Consider the following 14258-nt stretch of genomic DNA (forward strand, 5'->3'; position numbering starts at 1 on the left):
TGAATATACGCCCTAGAAATCTCTATAAAATTATTAAATAAATGCCTTATCCATTCATTACAAATGATTGTTATTAACCCAGTCTGAACAGCGCGGAGAGAAGGCTAAAAGTACAATAATTAGCCCGAGATGGACCACTTGTATTCAAATGAATTGGAGAAATTCGAGTGCCCAATATGGCTGTAAAAGAGCCAATCACCTTTTACATGCAGACATAGCGTGTCAGTTAACTCAAGAACGCGCATGCGCACTAGCTGAACCAGCATTATAAAAAATTTTTTTAGTGAGACCTGAGCGTAATAAGCACAATTTCTGATTCCATTATTGTCAGCTTTAACAGCTGATTTAAAATATGTTACTTGATTGTAATCTTTGACCAACCGTTTTGGAGATTCCGGTCTTATTAGTCAAGCTTGAATCCATTGAAAATGGCTATCTGGAAGCGTTTCCAAAGATGACCGCCTAGTGGACTGACAACGCCCCGCCCACCAAGTGTCATGCACATAACCATTCCATCAACATGCGCCAAATCTTCCAATGAGATGAAATAATCAAGCTACTATTTCACAATGAGATCATGTTATTTGTTAATCATAAATGACATTCAATAGATGAAAGGAAAACACACAAGACACTTTTTGTAATGTACCTTGCTGAACAGAGAAACCGGTTTATTATAACCATTCAGCTCCATCCACAGATAATAATTCAAAGCAGATTCACATGTTGCAATATTTTTTAATCTTTTTTACAGCAGCTGTTTATCAAACCTGAAACACTCTTATATGCCTCCAAAACAACCACTAAATATCCACAATTTATAATATATTGTTTAGCCTCACGCTCCTTTGATTTGGTGTGAAAACTGACCACGAACAATCATGATCTTACAATACAAACGCAGAACATACTCACCTTTTGTTTTTAAAATGACAGAAAAAGGGGTTTACATCACGTCATTGAGACAAAAGGGCAGACACTGTAGACATTAAGCCCCTCTATAACGTTCTACAGAAATGATATACTTTCCAGGGGAAACACAACAGCGTGAGTATTACTGTATAAAAATGTACAGTGTCTTTATTGACATACATTCCATACATGTTTACATCTGCGAGGAGGCACACCCAGTATTGCACTTCATTAAAAGTTCTTGCTCAAAACATAACCCAGAATATCAAACGAAACTGAAGTGTAGAATAGCAACATTGGAATACACGTATGAAGGGTTAATGTCATTATATACAAGATTAGATAAATCGTACACTATTTTCCTCCAAGCATAACATTAGAAAGTCCTTTTGTATCATTTGAATCCCGTCAAACCATGATGCACTCTACAGAGAAGGAATACTGTACAGGATTAAGAAAAAAAATAGTCAGTTTACATACAACAGTATAATCGTCGTTTTGTCTTCAAGACAATTAAATCATGGCCTGTGTTTTGCCTTTTTTCATGGTGGCCATAAACAGTCTTGGATTCAGTTCAAAACTCCTCTATACATTGTTGCACTTCAGTGGTCAGGTGTGCAATGTTTATGGGAGCCGCAGGATTACAACGGCTGCATGCAAACACGTCACAAAGGTTTTTGTTATTTTGTTCTTTTTTCAGTCCTTAGGGTCTAAAGAGAGCGGATGCACCCTGGAGCACTCTGGAGCAATATGCCCCCCCCTCAGAATCGGACATCCGGTGTTTCTACACTCAGGCTGTGCTGATGAGTTGTCAGCTGCCACAGTACGGTGAATGTGTGTGTGTGTGTGTGTGTGTGTGTGTGTGTGTGTGGTGTGTGTGTGTGTGTATATATATATATATATATATATATATATATATATATATATATATATATATATATATATACACACACACACAGGACACTGGAGTTTAGAAGGTGTGGGCGTTTCTACACACACCACAGCCCAGAGCAAACTCCTCTCCGGTGGGAGGATGTACCACATGCAGCGGACACTCACTTCCTTCTAGTTGTTTTCCTTTTGGTCCTATGAGAGAGGAAGCAACACAAACATGTATTTAATGTCCTGCCATTATTTTGTTTAAAAAGTTTATGAGAATGAAATACATTACATCACCTGCACATATCTGTATATAAAATATTCAAACAACATTATTGCACTATTGTATATTTCTCTTATTATTTATCTGCTTTATCTTATTTTTATGTCACTATATTGAAATATGTTTAAATGTATACGTTTGTATGTGTGTATATATGGTTGCATTCTCTTTGTACTGGAAGTTTCTGTCACCATGACAAATTCCTTGTGTGTTTGAGCATACGTGGCAATAAAGCTCATTCAGATTCTGAAAGCAGCTTGTAACAAAAAGGTGGTTGGACGTTTAAGCATTTAAAAAAACAGATTAAGCATTTTGTAAGTTTACCAGCTGGACAATGAGGCAGCTCTTCTTTTTGGACACTGGTCATCCTCTGGAAGTCATCATGACAGGCGTTGCAGAAATGTGTGGTCCCGAAGCAGAAGAAGACAGCCACAGAGCAACAGTAACGACATTTATACTCCAGGAAATCTGTCCCATGTTTAGAGCACATCTGCAGCAAAATTATAAACAAACTCATTCAAAATAAGTATCTACCTTGAAAATGTTTTCATTGTGTTATAATTATGCAGTACAAAGAGGGTTAATCCCTTAAATGTACAGTTCAAAACAAGAAATAAGAAATTATATTTTTAGTAAATAAAATAAAGCCCCTCTTAGGACCCTTAACATTTGCTTTGCATTATTGTCCTGACAATTAAAGGAATATTCTGAGTTTATTACAAGTTCAGCTCAATCGACAGCATTTGTGGCATAATGCTGATTAACAAAAAAACATTTTAGAATTGTCCATATTTTTGTTTGTAAAAAAGGTTTAAAGTTTTTGCTAATATTTCGCTAAAAAAACACATTAATTCTTCTCATAGATTATTTGAATAAAAATCTTGAATAGTTGCTGTTAAATTGCTTAAATCATGGTTGTTTAAGGGTTTGTAGACATTACGTCATCATTGCAACAAAGTTGTAAAATTGGCTTTAACTTTACGCGGATATCTTTAACTTAGTTAACTTTACGGTATACTCGATTCTGATTGGTCAATAGCGCCATCCAGTGGGCAGATATTGCTCTGTAACAACCGCAAATCCATGGATTAAGACCTATCAGATCGCTCATCCGGGTTCTGCGAGCTGTCTCTCCTGCTTCTCGGATCACTGTGTGATATTTACAAGTAAGCTAATAAAATAATTTAAACTCAAATCAATGTTTCATGTGCATTTATTTATTGGGAAAGTAGTCTTGTAATAAGATGATTATTGAGAAGTCAGACGGTCATTTTCACAAAATAAACACCAACAGAACTCCGATGCAAACCGGAGGTTTATTCCAGCTATTCAGCGATTTCTCAAATTACATAATTTCAACGCAAATCAATATTTTATGTCCATGCATTTCTTTATTTATTTAGTTAGTAGCTGTGCAATAAGCAGGATAATGTACAGTCAGCCAGATGTTATCGCAAAATAACCCCCTCCAGGTTGATACAAGACACCTATGCTTCAGGTCCTGATCACACTGTCATTGTTTATTGTGCAATGACAAACGGCTGACTACATTATCCCGCTTATTACACTAAAATCATGTTTGCACACATATTGTTTATGTCTTGTGGCTAATCTTTTGAAACAGTGAGTATTTCATCGTTTACGGATTGGTCACATTCACTTCCATTATAAAAGCCTCACTGTAACCTCGATTTTTGCTTTTTTTTTTAAAGAAAAGGAGGAAGTTAATTTTTGTGGTAATCAACATCATGCCACAAATACTGTTGATTGAGCTTAACTTGTATTTAACTCAGAATATTCCTTTAAGCACATTTTTAATGTCTCTAAAACATGCTGTAGTCCCACTGACCTGTGCTCTGGACACATCTGAGCATGCTCCACAGATGAGCTCACAAGGATCATAGTCATCACCTTGACCTGCTTCAGCGTCACAGCGAGCTTCTCCCCCAAAGTATGCCTGGAAGAGTCAGAGGTCATTACTGGTATCACTAGAACACAACAGCTGGAGAAATAGATTACTTCCCGAAATATGTTAATCTGAACCGTTTATATTACGCTATTAAAAGGTTAATACACTATTATGCGCTTTCTGCCTTTTCTCTTCTTTTTCCACATTTACATTCCTGCTCTAGCTTTTGTACTCTGATTTATGGTATTCAGAATTGTTGTACTGCTAATATTGTTGGCTTTTTTGGACTGTTTGAATTTTGTTAAATGGCATGTGCTTTACTCACTTGCAAGTCGCTTTTGATTAAAGCATCAGCTGAATGATTAAATGAAAACAAGAGAAGTCATTGGTTGCCACGACGTTCTTGCTTGCAAGGAAAATATTCGAGAATGTCATACGGGTTTGGAAGGACATCGAGAGTAAATAACAGAATTTTCATTTGCCATACACTAATGTTAACTATTCGTTTATTTAAAGGTGCACACTGAGAATTTTTATTATGTTGTCTTGGACATACAATGACACCTAGTGGTGTGGATACAGCATCATTCAAACGCAAAGCGTTCAATAACAGGGTTGTTACTGAGTGCCTTTAGTATTTGGCTGGTCATGTGATCCTGACATGGCCGCCAACATGAGGGGACCCTCTCCATGTAGAATAAAACATCTTTTATTAGGTTGCAACTGGCATCTTCATCTCAAATGGAGTCTACAGGTTTCAAAATGACTGTTCAATTCTTTAGGAATAAAACTTATTTTTTAAGGAAAGAAATATTGAGCGGACCTTTAAAAGCATTATAATCTGGAAGAGGTATGCAAACTACACAGAAACATGAAGATCAAACCTTCTTGCACTTGTAGCACACATAGTAAGCATATCGGTTCATGGCAAATGCAGCTGGGTCATTGTAGAATCGAGCTCCAGGCGTTGTGATGGCTTCACTCTTGTGTAGTCCTTCATACTCCAGCCTCATTAAAGCCTTTCTCCTCACATCCTCATACAGCTCTTTGATGGGGTCCAGCAAGTCTTTCAGGACAGAGTGGTTTATTTTTTTCTAAAAAGAAAAACAGCATGTATATTTCAAATGGCATGTCAAGTGTTGGATATTCTGAGCAGAATATGTAGTTACAATGGTGAAGCAACATTTTACAGCATCAGATTCTCAGAAAACCTGTCAAGAGAATGGCCTTGTGTTGTTCTGTCTGCTGAAGGGTTGTTTTCTTCACTGTATAAACTGCACGTTACCACACAGCTGAAGATTCACATACTGCCCTCTGGAGTAAACAGGTGGTACTACAGGCTTGCATTTCTCAGGAATCTTCCTTATTACGGCCCAGGGGCATTGCGATTAATTGTGTAAAAGTTTTTAACGCATTATTTTTTATAAAATTAATTGCACTGAATTAACGCGTTAAATCGACAGCCCTAGAATATACCTTTTGTATACACACACAAATGCATACAATGAGAATTAGGGGCTAAAATGTGCATAACTGTCATGGAAATAGCCCAAATAATATTTTTATTTTCTATATACAATACAATTTATTTGTTTCTTTTGATTTTGGAGTAAAACTGGACCAGGATATTTTCTTGAGAGGTTTTGTGAAAATCACCCAAAAAAGGAGATTTTTTTTAAGAATATCAGAGTTTTGTTTTACATACAATGAAAATGGATGGTGATTTATACTGGAAAGCTGCCAAAAGTAAAAATGAAAACACCATGACAGTACTTTATATGACTTGTGTGCTATATTCCAAGTCTTACGATAGCATTGTGTGAGCAACATATTGAAATTTAAATCATTATTAGCACACAAATCTGGTGCTTTTTGTCCTTTTGGAGCTCGATAGTAAAAATCACCATCCACTTTCATTTGATGGAAACCAGCAGCTTGGACAATGTGCAAATTACCTCCTTGTGTGCTGAATGAAAGAAAGTCATACAAGCTACTAGGAAGGATATGAGGGTGAGTAAATGAAAACATAATTTTCATTTTTGGGTGAACTATTTTTTTAACTCTCCTGAAGCGAGTTCAGACTAACATATTTACCTTGCAAATAGGGCAAGACATGAAGCCGAACGTTATCCTGGGCCCAAGCCAACGGTTCTCAAGAACCCTTCGTGTGCACTGGAGATGGAACACGTGACTGCAGTCCAGCTATAAACATGGAAGAACAGATACAAGTTACATGCTGATCTCCTATAAATCACTATTTTAGCATCACATGCAGTGATATGACTAATCTGTACCTGGATTGCTGGGGCAGCAGAGAGAGCCTCAGTGAAGCAGATCATGCACATGTCATCAGCGTCCTGTTTCAGACACGCTGCGGTTTTGTCACAGCCATGCAGGCAGGGAAGACACAACACTTCATTTTTGACCCCTCCACATGGATGACCACACGGATGAGTCTTACTGCAGGCCAGCTTTGCATACTCCTACACACAAGGAGTGAAATATATATTGATACGTTTACAATACTTCTGAATTTTGTCGAACATTTAACCATGAAATAATAAGTAAATCATTCGGACACATGATGCATGAAAATGACAAGTTTTGATTGTATACCTGACAGTCTTGGTCTGAACACACACTTCCTACAGCTGACAGCTCTGTGCCATTTCTGGTGCCACAGAAGCGGCAGACATCTGAACTGCTAGATGCTGGTTTACCTGAGGGACAATAAGATGATGCCATGTTAGGTTGGCCCTGTAAAATTCCTAGACAACTGTTCAATGACCGAAAAAACATATTGCTGGCCATCACGTAAGATCATATAAGATATAAAACGAATTATTCATAACCACATGTAGCATATAATTCAAACAAACATTAACATCAATACGCTCAAAAACATTTTATTTTTTCCTTTATTTACCTATTTTGAAAGTATTGATTCCAATTTCATAACAAAATTACACAAAAATATTTAATGTCATTTTTTAATTTTTTTGTAATTAACTAAATTACTGAAACTGATTTTTTTCTTTTTTTTTCCCCTTAAAGATTACTAAAATCAATTTGATGAAATTATTTTATAAAATGTAAATTTGTAAAATAAAAATATCTGACAGACTAAGTGTAACGTGACCGCCCCTTGACTTCCATACAGCCGCCTTTTCACGGTCTCCGACATTCGCATACAACTGTCGTATTTCTCCCCCTAGTGGCAGTCGTGATGAATAGTCATTTTGCTAGCAATGGATTTTGCTAATTAAAGAAGCTACCAAAGGTTTACCTCAGAATGACATTACCATGTGTGATTTTGTTGAGCAGATGAATATATTCGATAAGATTCAGGATTAAGATTCACTCAGTAATTATTATTAATAGTATTATTTATCATTATTACTGTTTTTGTAGTTAATACTATGATAATTAACAGCAACAACAACCTGAATTCAGCAAATATGAATCAGAAATTCATAGATGTGATTTTAAATATGTAGGTTTTGCGTGTGCAATATATTTTTGAAATATATTTGTGACAAATATTTGCAATGTGAAAAATAATTTCTGACTACTACATTATTAACTGTCCAAAATACAGAAGTAGCAGCTGTTCAGAAAAAAGTTTAGGACAAAATCAGTTGATATTTCTCACTTCGTTCAGATGGTTTTGCATGAATAAATCACTTCCGGTCGGGTGGTCGCATCAGGTCTAGTTGCACGAGTTAAAATATTTTAACCCCTGTACGAATCTCCATTGGAAATGAATGACTTCCGGTCTATTGTCTGTTGGCTTTAAACAGGAGAATTTGCTTTTAGTAATTGTGTGTAACAGTTTCTCATATTCTTTTTATTTTTCATGGAAGAAACATGACAAGTAAGCCATATCTGGCACTCTGTGAACAAATAACAATGGGTTTAATAATGTAATCCTGGGTTCCTTGATAACAGAGTGAGGTGTTTCACTATGGGAATCTCTTTGAGCAGGACCAATACGGAAGCTCCTATGACACCACGTCTGTCCTTGACAGACAGGTCAACCTGCAACCAGGCTCTACTCACCTATATCTCCTAGGTCGACTCCTACAGAAGTCATTATAGAGAATTTTCTTCCTGTGCCTGTGCAAGGAGGGAAGTGTTGGTGAAACACCTCAATCTGTTATCAAAGAACCCGGGATTGCATTATGTAACCCATTGTTCTTTTTCTAACTTCGCTCTGTGTTTCACTATGTGAGATATAGACCACTCCAATAAACAAATAAATGTGTTCCAACCTACTGGCTCCTAGCACCGCATGCGCTAAGGATGGCTGAGACACATCCAATCTGTAGAACCGTACAAAAGTGTTTGGAGGGACCAACTGCCTTTACACCGGCTGCTTGTGGCGTGCCTCATTCATAAAGCAGCTTATTAAAGAGTGTTGGCCTGCTGGTTTGTCACCAAAACCTACATGACGCCAAATACACCTTCATTATGGAAAAAGCTTTCCCTTTATCAAGCAGATCCTGGAGAAAGCAGAGTATGTCCCTCACTGAACACTGAAAAGGGACAATATGTCTCAGCCCACACCATTCGTCAAAGACTCTCCATTTATTACTATAAAGTAAACAAGTGAAGGGGGCTCTGGCATTCTGTATAGTGTCTATGACTGATTGAGGTAGGACTGCCACACTCAAATTCCACCTCTCACGGGCCAGGTCCAGAGAGCTATCCTGTCTATGTGGGGATGGTAAATACTCACTCAATCTGAAACTCACTCTGGCTAGAGTGGGGTAGATTAAGCTCAGAGGAGGAAATATGTAAAGAAGGACGTTTGGACATGGGTGGGCTAGAGCATCCACACTTAGTGGTGCATTTGTGTCCGCTAGAGAGAAATACAGAGGACATTGAACATTTTCCTGTGAGGTGAAGAGATCTACGGCAGCCTGATCGTAGCTAAATCATATCTGATCCACCACTTGTGGATGGAGTCTCCACTCTCCGTACAGAAGATTTCCCCTGGACAATAAATCTGCCGCTCTGTTAAAAGAATCTGGAACATGGGTTGCCTTGAGGGATAAGAGTCATATGCCGCACCAGAGTGCTCTGACGCATCCATTAGTTATCCATGAGCAGAGAGGTAGACGCGCAACCCAATGTGGAAAGTCCCTCATTATGAGAAGTCCCAAATGTACTAACGAAATTACTGAAGCCATTAAGCCCAGCTTTCGTAAGCACAGCCTGTATGGGACCACTCTGCCCATCGGAAACTGGGCAAGACATTGTATGAAAGACGTAATCCTCCCTTCGGACAGCGTAACTCGATAAGGGAGAGAGTTTATACTGAGACCCAGATATTCTGTGTGTTGAGAGGGCTCTAATTGGCTCTTTTCTATGTTGAATCTGAAACCCAAGCTGTTGAGATAATTTAAGGAATAATTTAACCATGTTTGCATCTTTGATTGCTTGCTACCTCGATGAAGAGCATATCAGATAATCGTCTATGTAGGACAATATTCTTATCCAGTTGTTTCGTAACTGGGCAGAGCCACTTCCACACATTTGCTGAAAATCTTCTGGGCTAAAGAAAGCCCAAACGGAATAGTTTGATACTCGTAAGCTGTGCCTCAGTATGGAAACCTGAGAAATTTCCTTCGAGATGGAAAAATGTCTATGTGAGAATATGCATCTGACAGATTGATCGTCACGAACCAATCGTTAGGGCAAATCGATCAACAAAGCATTTTGATTTCATTCTGAATGAAAACTTTCATAGGTGCTTGTTTGACACACAAAGATCCAAAATAGGGTGGAAAGATGTGCTCTCTTTTTTTGGAATCACAAAGTAACGGGAGTAAAACCCTGACAGCTCTCCTCCTCTAGCACTATTCTGATTGTATGTTTGTATTACAAAGTTTCGATTTCGGCCTTCAGGACATGAGCCGACACTCCCTCGGCCACCAAAACTTTCACTCCATTGAATCTGGGTGGTTTCATAGCGAATTGTAGCCTTTATCCTTGAGAAACCATAGTTATAACCCACATATGAACTGCGCATGTGCGGCAATTGTCTATGTGGGCTGAAAGAGGCCCCCTGTACCCTTCCGCCCTGCTGGCGTTGCACGGTGATGACGTCATCACTGTCACAAACACACTCCTACTGAAGGAGCGACCGCTCCCCCAGTGGTGATACAAGGGAAGCGTTCTTCATTTCTTAGTTTTTTTTGGAACATATCTACCTCGGCTGTTCAGCCTGGCTGCGATAGTGCATCTTTCACTCTTATGTTTTCCGAACTGGGAGAGCATATCGCCCTTAGCCCGTGGCCTGGATGCGGTAATACATTCTTTATTATCAATTCCCCTGAACTGTGAGGTGCTTGAAAAGACAGTGTGAGTGATTAGCGACACTGTTCAACAAAACTCTGATTTCCCTCGTGTCTCTGAACTTGAGGAGAACTTACAGAGAGGGCCCTTACAGAACCTAAAAAGAGGGGGCTGAATCCCCACCTCCTCTGGCACAGACCCTTAGTGGGGTCGTAAGCTACGTCCATGACTTCTGCTTTCTGAGCGTTGCCCAAAATTGACAGGTTTAGACATAATGCTCTCTCACTTGACACGGCCAAGCCCATTGCACAGCCATAGCCCTGAAATGTGCCCTGGGAAAAGTACAGAATTTAATTGTTCACCACAAAAAGTTCATCCCAGAGTACCGGGTTTGGCACTCCAGTGTCTTGTTGTCGCACCGTCTCCTCCAAAATCTCTGCCTGGTATGCTGACAGTAAAGTCAATGCGTTCAGTGAGCACACCGACTGCACCGCATATTTATACATCCTCTGATAGATCGACGTGGTCAGCAGTTCCATCTTACTTGGCTGTGAAATCTGAGAGAAAGCAGAAATAAAGCACCGTTTGGGTGGAAATGATAGGACACTGAAGACTACCGCTAGGTGTCCAATCAACCCCAGCTCTCCCATTCCCTGAATCTCCAACTTAGAATATCCCCTGTCAGGGAACTTGCTCTAAAGGGGGCTAGACAAATGGCTGGACATGTCCTTCATGCAAGCCAGCACGGTGGGCATGATTTGTCTCGCAGTGGGTTAAGAAGGTGGCAACCTTTTCCCGTCGTAAAGGTCTCTCTCTGCTCCTTCGGCGTCCTGGGCTGGTGATGGTAGCTCCACATGACGATGGACACGGGCAGGATGCAACCTCTCTGCTCTTCGATTCATTCCCTTTGGTGAGGGTGATGACTGTCGACATAATGGCTGAAGAGTGAAGTTATAATCCCAAGACTACTGTCACAACACCAGCCTGTTAGTGTTAAAGGCTCGCCTTGATGTGTAAAGCCTGGAGTTGACCTGATGCCCAAATTTTCTTAACATTGTAATTTAGTTCGAGATAGGCTGGACAGAATAGCTCACCTTGACTTGGACACTGTTCTAAATTTTAGCTGAGCAAATTTTTAAAAGATGTCACCGAACACAATCCATTCCAACCGACCTCGCGTTCGGTGACAGATTCCAATGACAGTCCGTCCGTTGAACCGATATGCGAAATCAGCGAAGAATCTAGATTTGCTGAGAGAGCTTGCTGTAGTCCCTCATGGGAAGAAAGCGCAAATGACTTCTGCAGGGGTTGACCTAGGAGATATATGGGGGGGGGGGGTGCTGGTCACAGGTCGACCTATCTGTCAAGGACAGACGTGGTGTCATAGAAGCTTCTGTAGTGGTCACACCCAAAGCGATTCCCATAGTGAAACACGTAGCGAAGTTAGAAAAAGAAACAGCTTTTAGACTGAATGAGTCTAAAAACAGTATGCCTGTTGTATTCAATTCATTCATTAATTAATGTCAGTGACTGTGGATATTTCTGATGTTTGCAACCCTCTTTCAATTTATTAATTATTAGGTTCACTGACTGAATGTTTTTAATACGAGTGTGATGAAACATCATTTTGTGGCCATGTGAGGTGTTGCATTTGACAGCGGTCTAGAGTTTGTTAGAATGTTTTGATGGACAAAATATTTAAAATGGTTGCATATAGTTCTTTGTACAATCTGAATTGGCAACTTTAAACTGCTTCTATGGTCTGTGTAATCGATGTTTTCATCTGTTTTGGTGCGCATGTGTTTGACCAGCCGACATCAGTTATTTGGACAATAAAATGTGGTCTAAAAACGGATGCAGTCAACGCACTTTTCCTATTTATTTTCAATGAGAGAGAGGTGGCAGTCGAAGCGGCGGTGCTTTCCAAGCTCATTCAAGAAAAATCTGCCACTTTGTTGTGCACAACTGCTTGCGGATCACACTGCACAAGATAGAAATATTTTATCTCTCCGCGGCTGCCACTTTTTCCTGACCAATCAAAGCTGAATTTATTCACAACCAATCAAATAACACTAAATTGTATGTAGTCAAAAACAACATGGAGACGAATATACTTGATGTTGCTGAAATTCCTCCTGACATATAACGTTTCTTTGAGCGTTTATAGAGACATAAATAGGAAAACAGCCTCATGGAAAGCTGTGAGTGGACGAGCAGCAACTTTCAAATGAATAAAAAAAAAACTAGCGGTTAGCGCACTTCAGGGGCAGAAACTGGGCTGACATGATTATGAAATTTTGACTGTCATAAAAATGTTTGCAATTAATGATAATGAATATTAAAATATTCCACAATGGCAATTTATTTCTGTTCTAAATTCTTCAATTTCAAGTCATTTTACTGCGGTCAGACTTTTAAAGGTAAAAAAAAAATTAGCTTTTACACCAATGTTAAAATAATACTATCATCATTTACTCACCCTCATGCCATCCCAGATGAGCATGACTTTCTTCTGCAGAACACAAACGAAGAGTTTTAGAAGATTATTTTAGCTCTGTAGATCCATACAATGCAAGTGAATGGGTGCCAAATTTTGAAGCTAAAGGAAGCATAAAAATAATCCTCTAAAATCCTCAAAAAAAAATTCACACTCTTTGTTGTGCATATCGCCACCTACTGGACAGGAAGAAGAATTTATAGTAAAAAAAAAAAGAAAAACAAAAGACTCAAATATTGTTCTATTTCTCACCCACACCAATCATATTGCTTCTGAAGGTATTGATTTAACAACTTTTGGTACCCATTCACTTGCATTGTATGGACCTAAAGTTCTGAGATATTCTTCTAAAAATCTTCATTTGTGTTCTGTTGAAGAAAGTCACACACATCTGGGATGGCATGAGGGTGAGTAAATGATGAGAGCATTTTCATTTTTGGGTGAAGTATCCCTTTAAGACATTAATACTTCATGTGGTTCTCTTTAAATTCACAGATTACATAATACACAGCAAAGGGAAAATAGATATAAAAATGCACATTTAATTGCAATTCTATATTTATGCATCTAAAAATCTACCATGACAGTGAACATTATAGAGTTGTAATTTCAAATGTATCCAAACATGTATCCGTAAATATATAAAAGTGTTTGTGTTATGATCTTGTGAATTACCTACAAGTTGTATCTGCTTTGATTTAATAGGTAACAGACATAAATGTTCTAATTGAGAATTGATATCAATCCAAATGTTTCCATTGAAGTTTATGACTTGGATGACATGCTGTGTTTTTAATATAATTAGAAAAAAATGCCCCAATAAAAGGAAATTCCACTATCTGTACATATTTTTCTTTTTTCTTTCCTAAGGAATAAGGATTTGCCACCTGTGTGCTCACGGAACTCCACCATGGCCTTCATGGTCTTAGAGTCAGCCAATGCCATGAGCCAAAAGAGTTTGGTTCTGCCACAGCCTTCATGTAAGTCCACCTTAATGGCCTCCTCCTCCTCTTTAAACACCTGCACATGAATAAAATGTGTTATGAACCATCATCGATCCCCATGACACTGATTAAATCAGTGTGTGTGTGCGTTTAGACTGACCTGTCTCTGGTGGGTACGGGTGCGCCGGTGCAGATGCAGGAAGCGGTCACAGTCAGTGCAAAGGTTTCCACATGCACTACACAGAATGATGGCTGCCGTCTCCCCGTCATCATGGTTATCACACATAGGCTGTGAATAAACATCAGGGTAAAGAGGTGAGGAACCAATTGTCAGAAGAATGACTAATGTAATTTTACATTAATTGTGTTGTATTGTGCCAGTGTGATGTACCATCTGCTTCTGCTGCCCGTCTTTACCCATCCAACGGCCTGAGGATAATCGGTCCACGTGGTCTTGATCCAGCACACACAGCGAGGCCAGTGCCAGCCACAGCTGAAAAGAGGAAAATCAACAACTTTACATAGTGTTTTAAT

At 39.0% G+C, this 14258-nt stretch overlaps 1 protein-coding gene across 1 annotated transcript in view; it reads right to left on the reverse strand.

Moving 5' to 3' along the window:
• Positions 1–641: 641 nt before the first annotated feature.
• The window catches only part of LOC127659315 (E3 ubiquitin-protein ligase MYCBP2-like), a 171533-nt gene continuing 157916 nt past the window's right edge, over positions 642–14258 (reverse strand). Inside the window, 10 exon segments of the mRNA XM_052149082.1 lie at positions 642–1998; positions 2399–2564; positions 3924–4031; positions 4868–5077; positions 6078–6185; positions 6278–6466; positions 6600–6703; positions 13668–13800; positions 13885–14013; positions 14116–14217. Coding sequence (XP_052005042.1) covers positions 1883–1998; positions 2399–2564; positions 3924–4031; positions 4868–5077; positions 6078–6185; positions 6278–6466; positions 6600–6703; positions 13668–13800; positions 13885–14013; positions 14116–14217 — 1365 coding nt within the window. The 3' untranslated portion in view covers positions 642–1882.

The sequence above is a fragment of the Xyrauchen texanus genome, chromosome 18 (assembly GCF_025860055.1).
Source record: "Xyrauchen texanus isolate HMW12.3.18 chromosome 18, RBS_HiC_50CHRs, whole genome shotgun sequence".
Classification (NCBI taxonomy): domain Eukaryota; kingdom Metazoa; phylum Chordata; class Actinopteri; order Cypriniformes; family Catostomidae; genus Xyrauchen; species Xyrauchen texanus.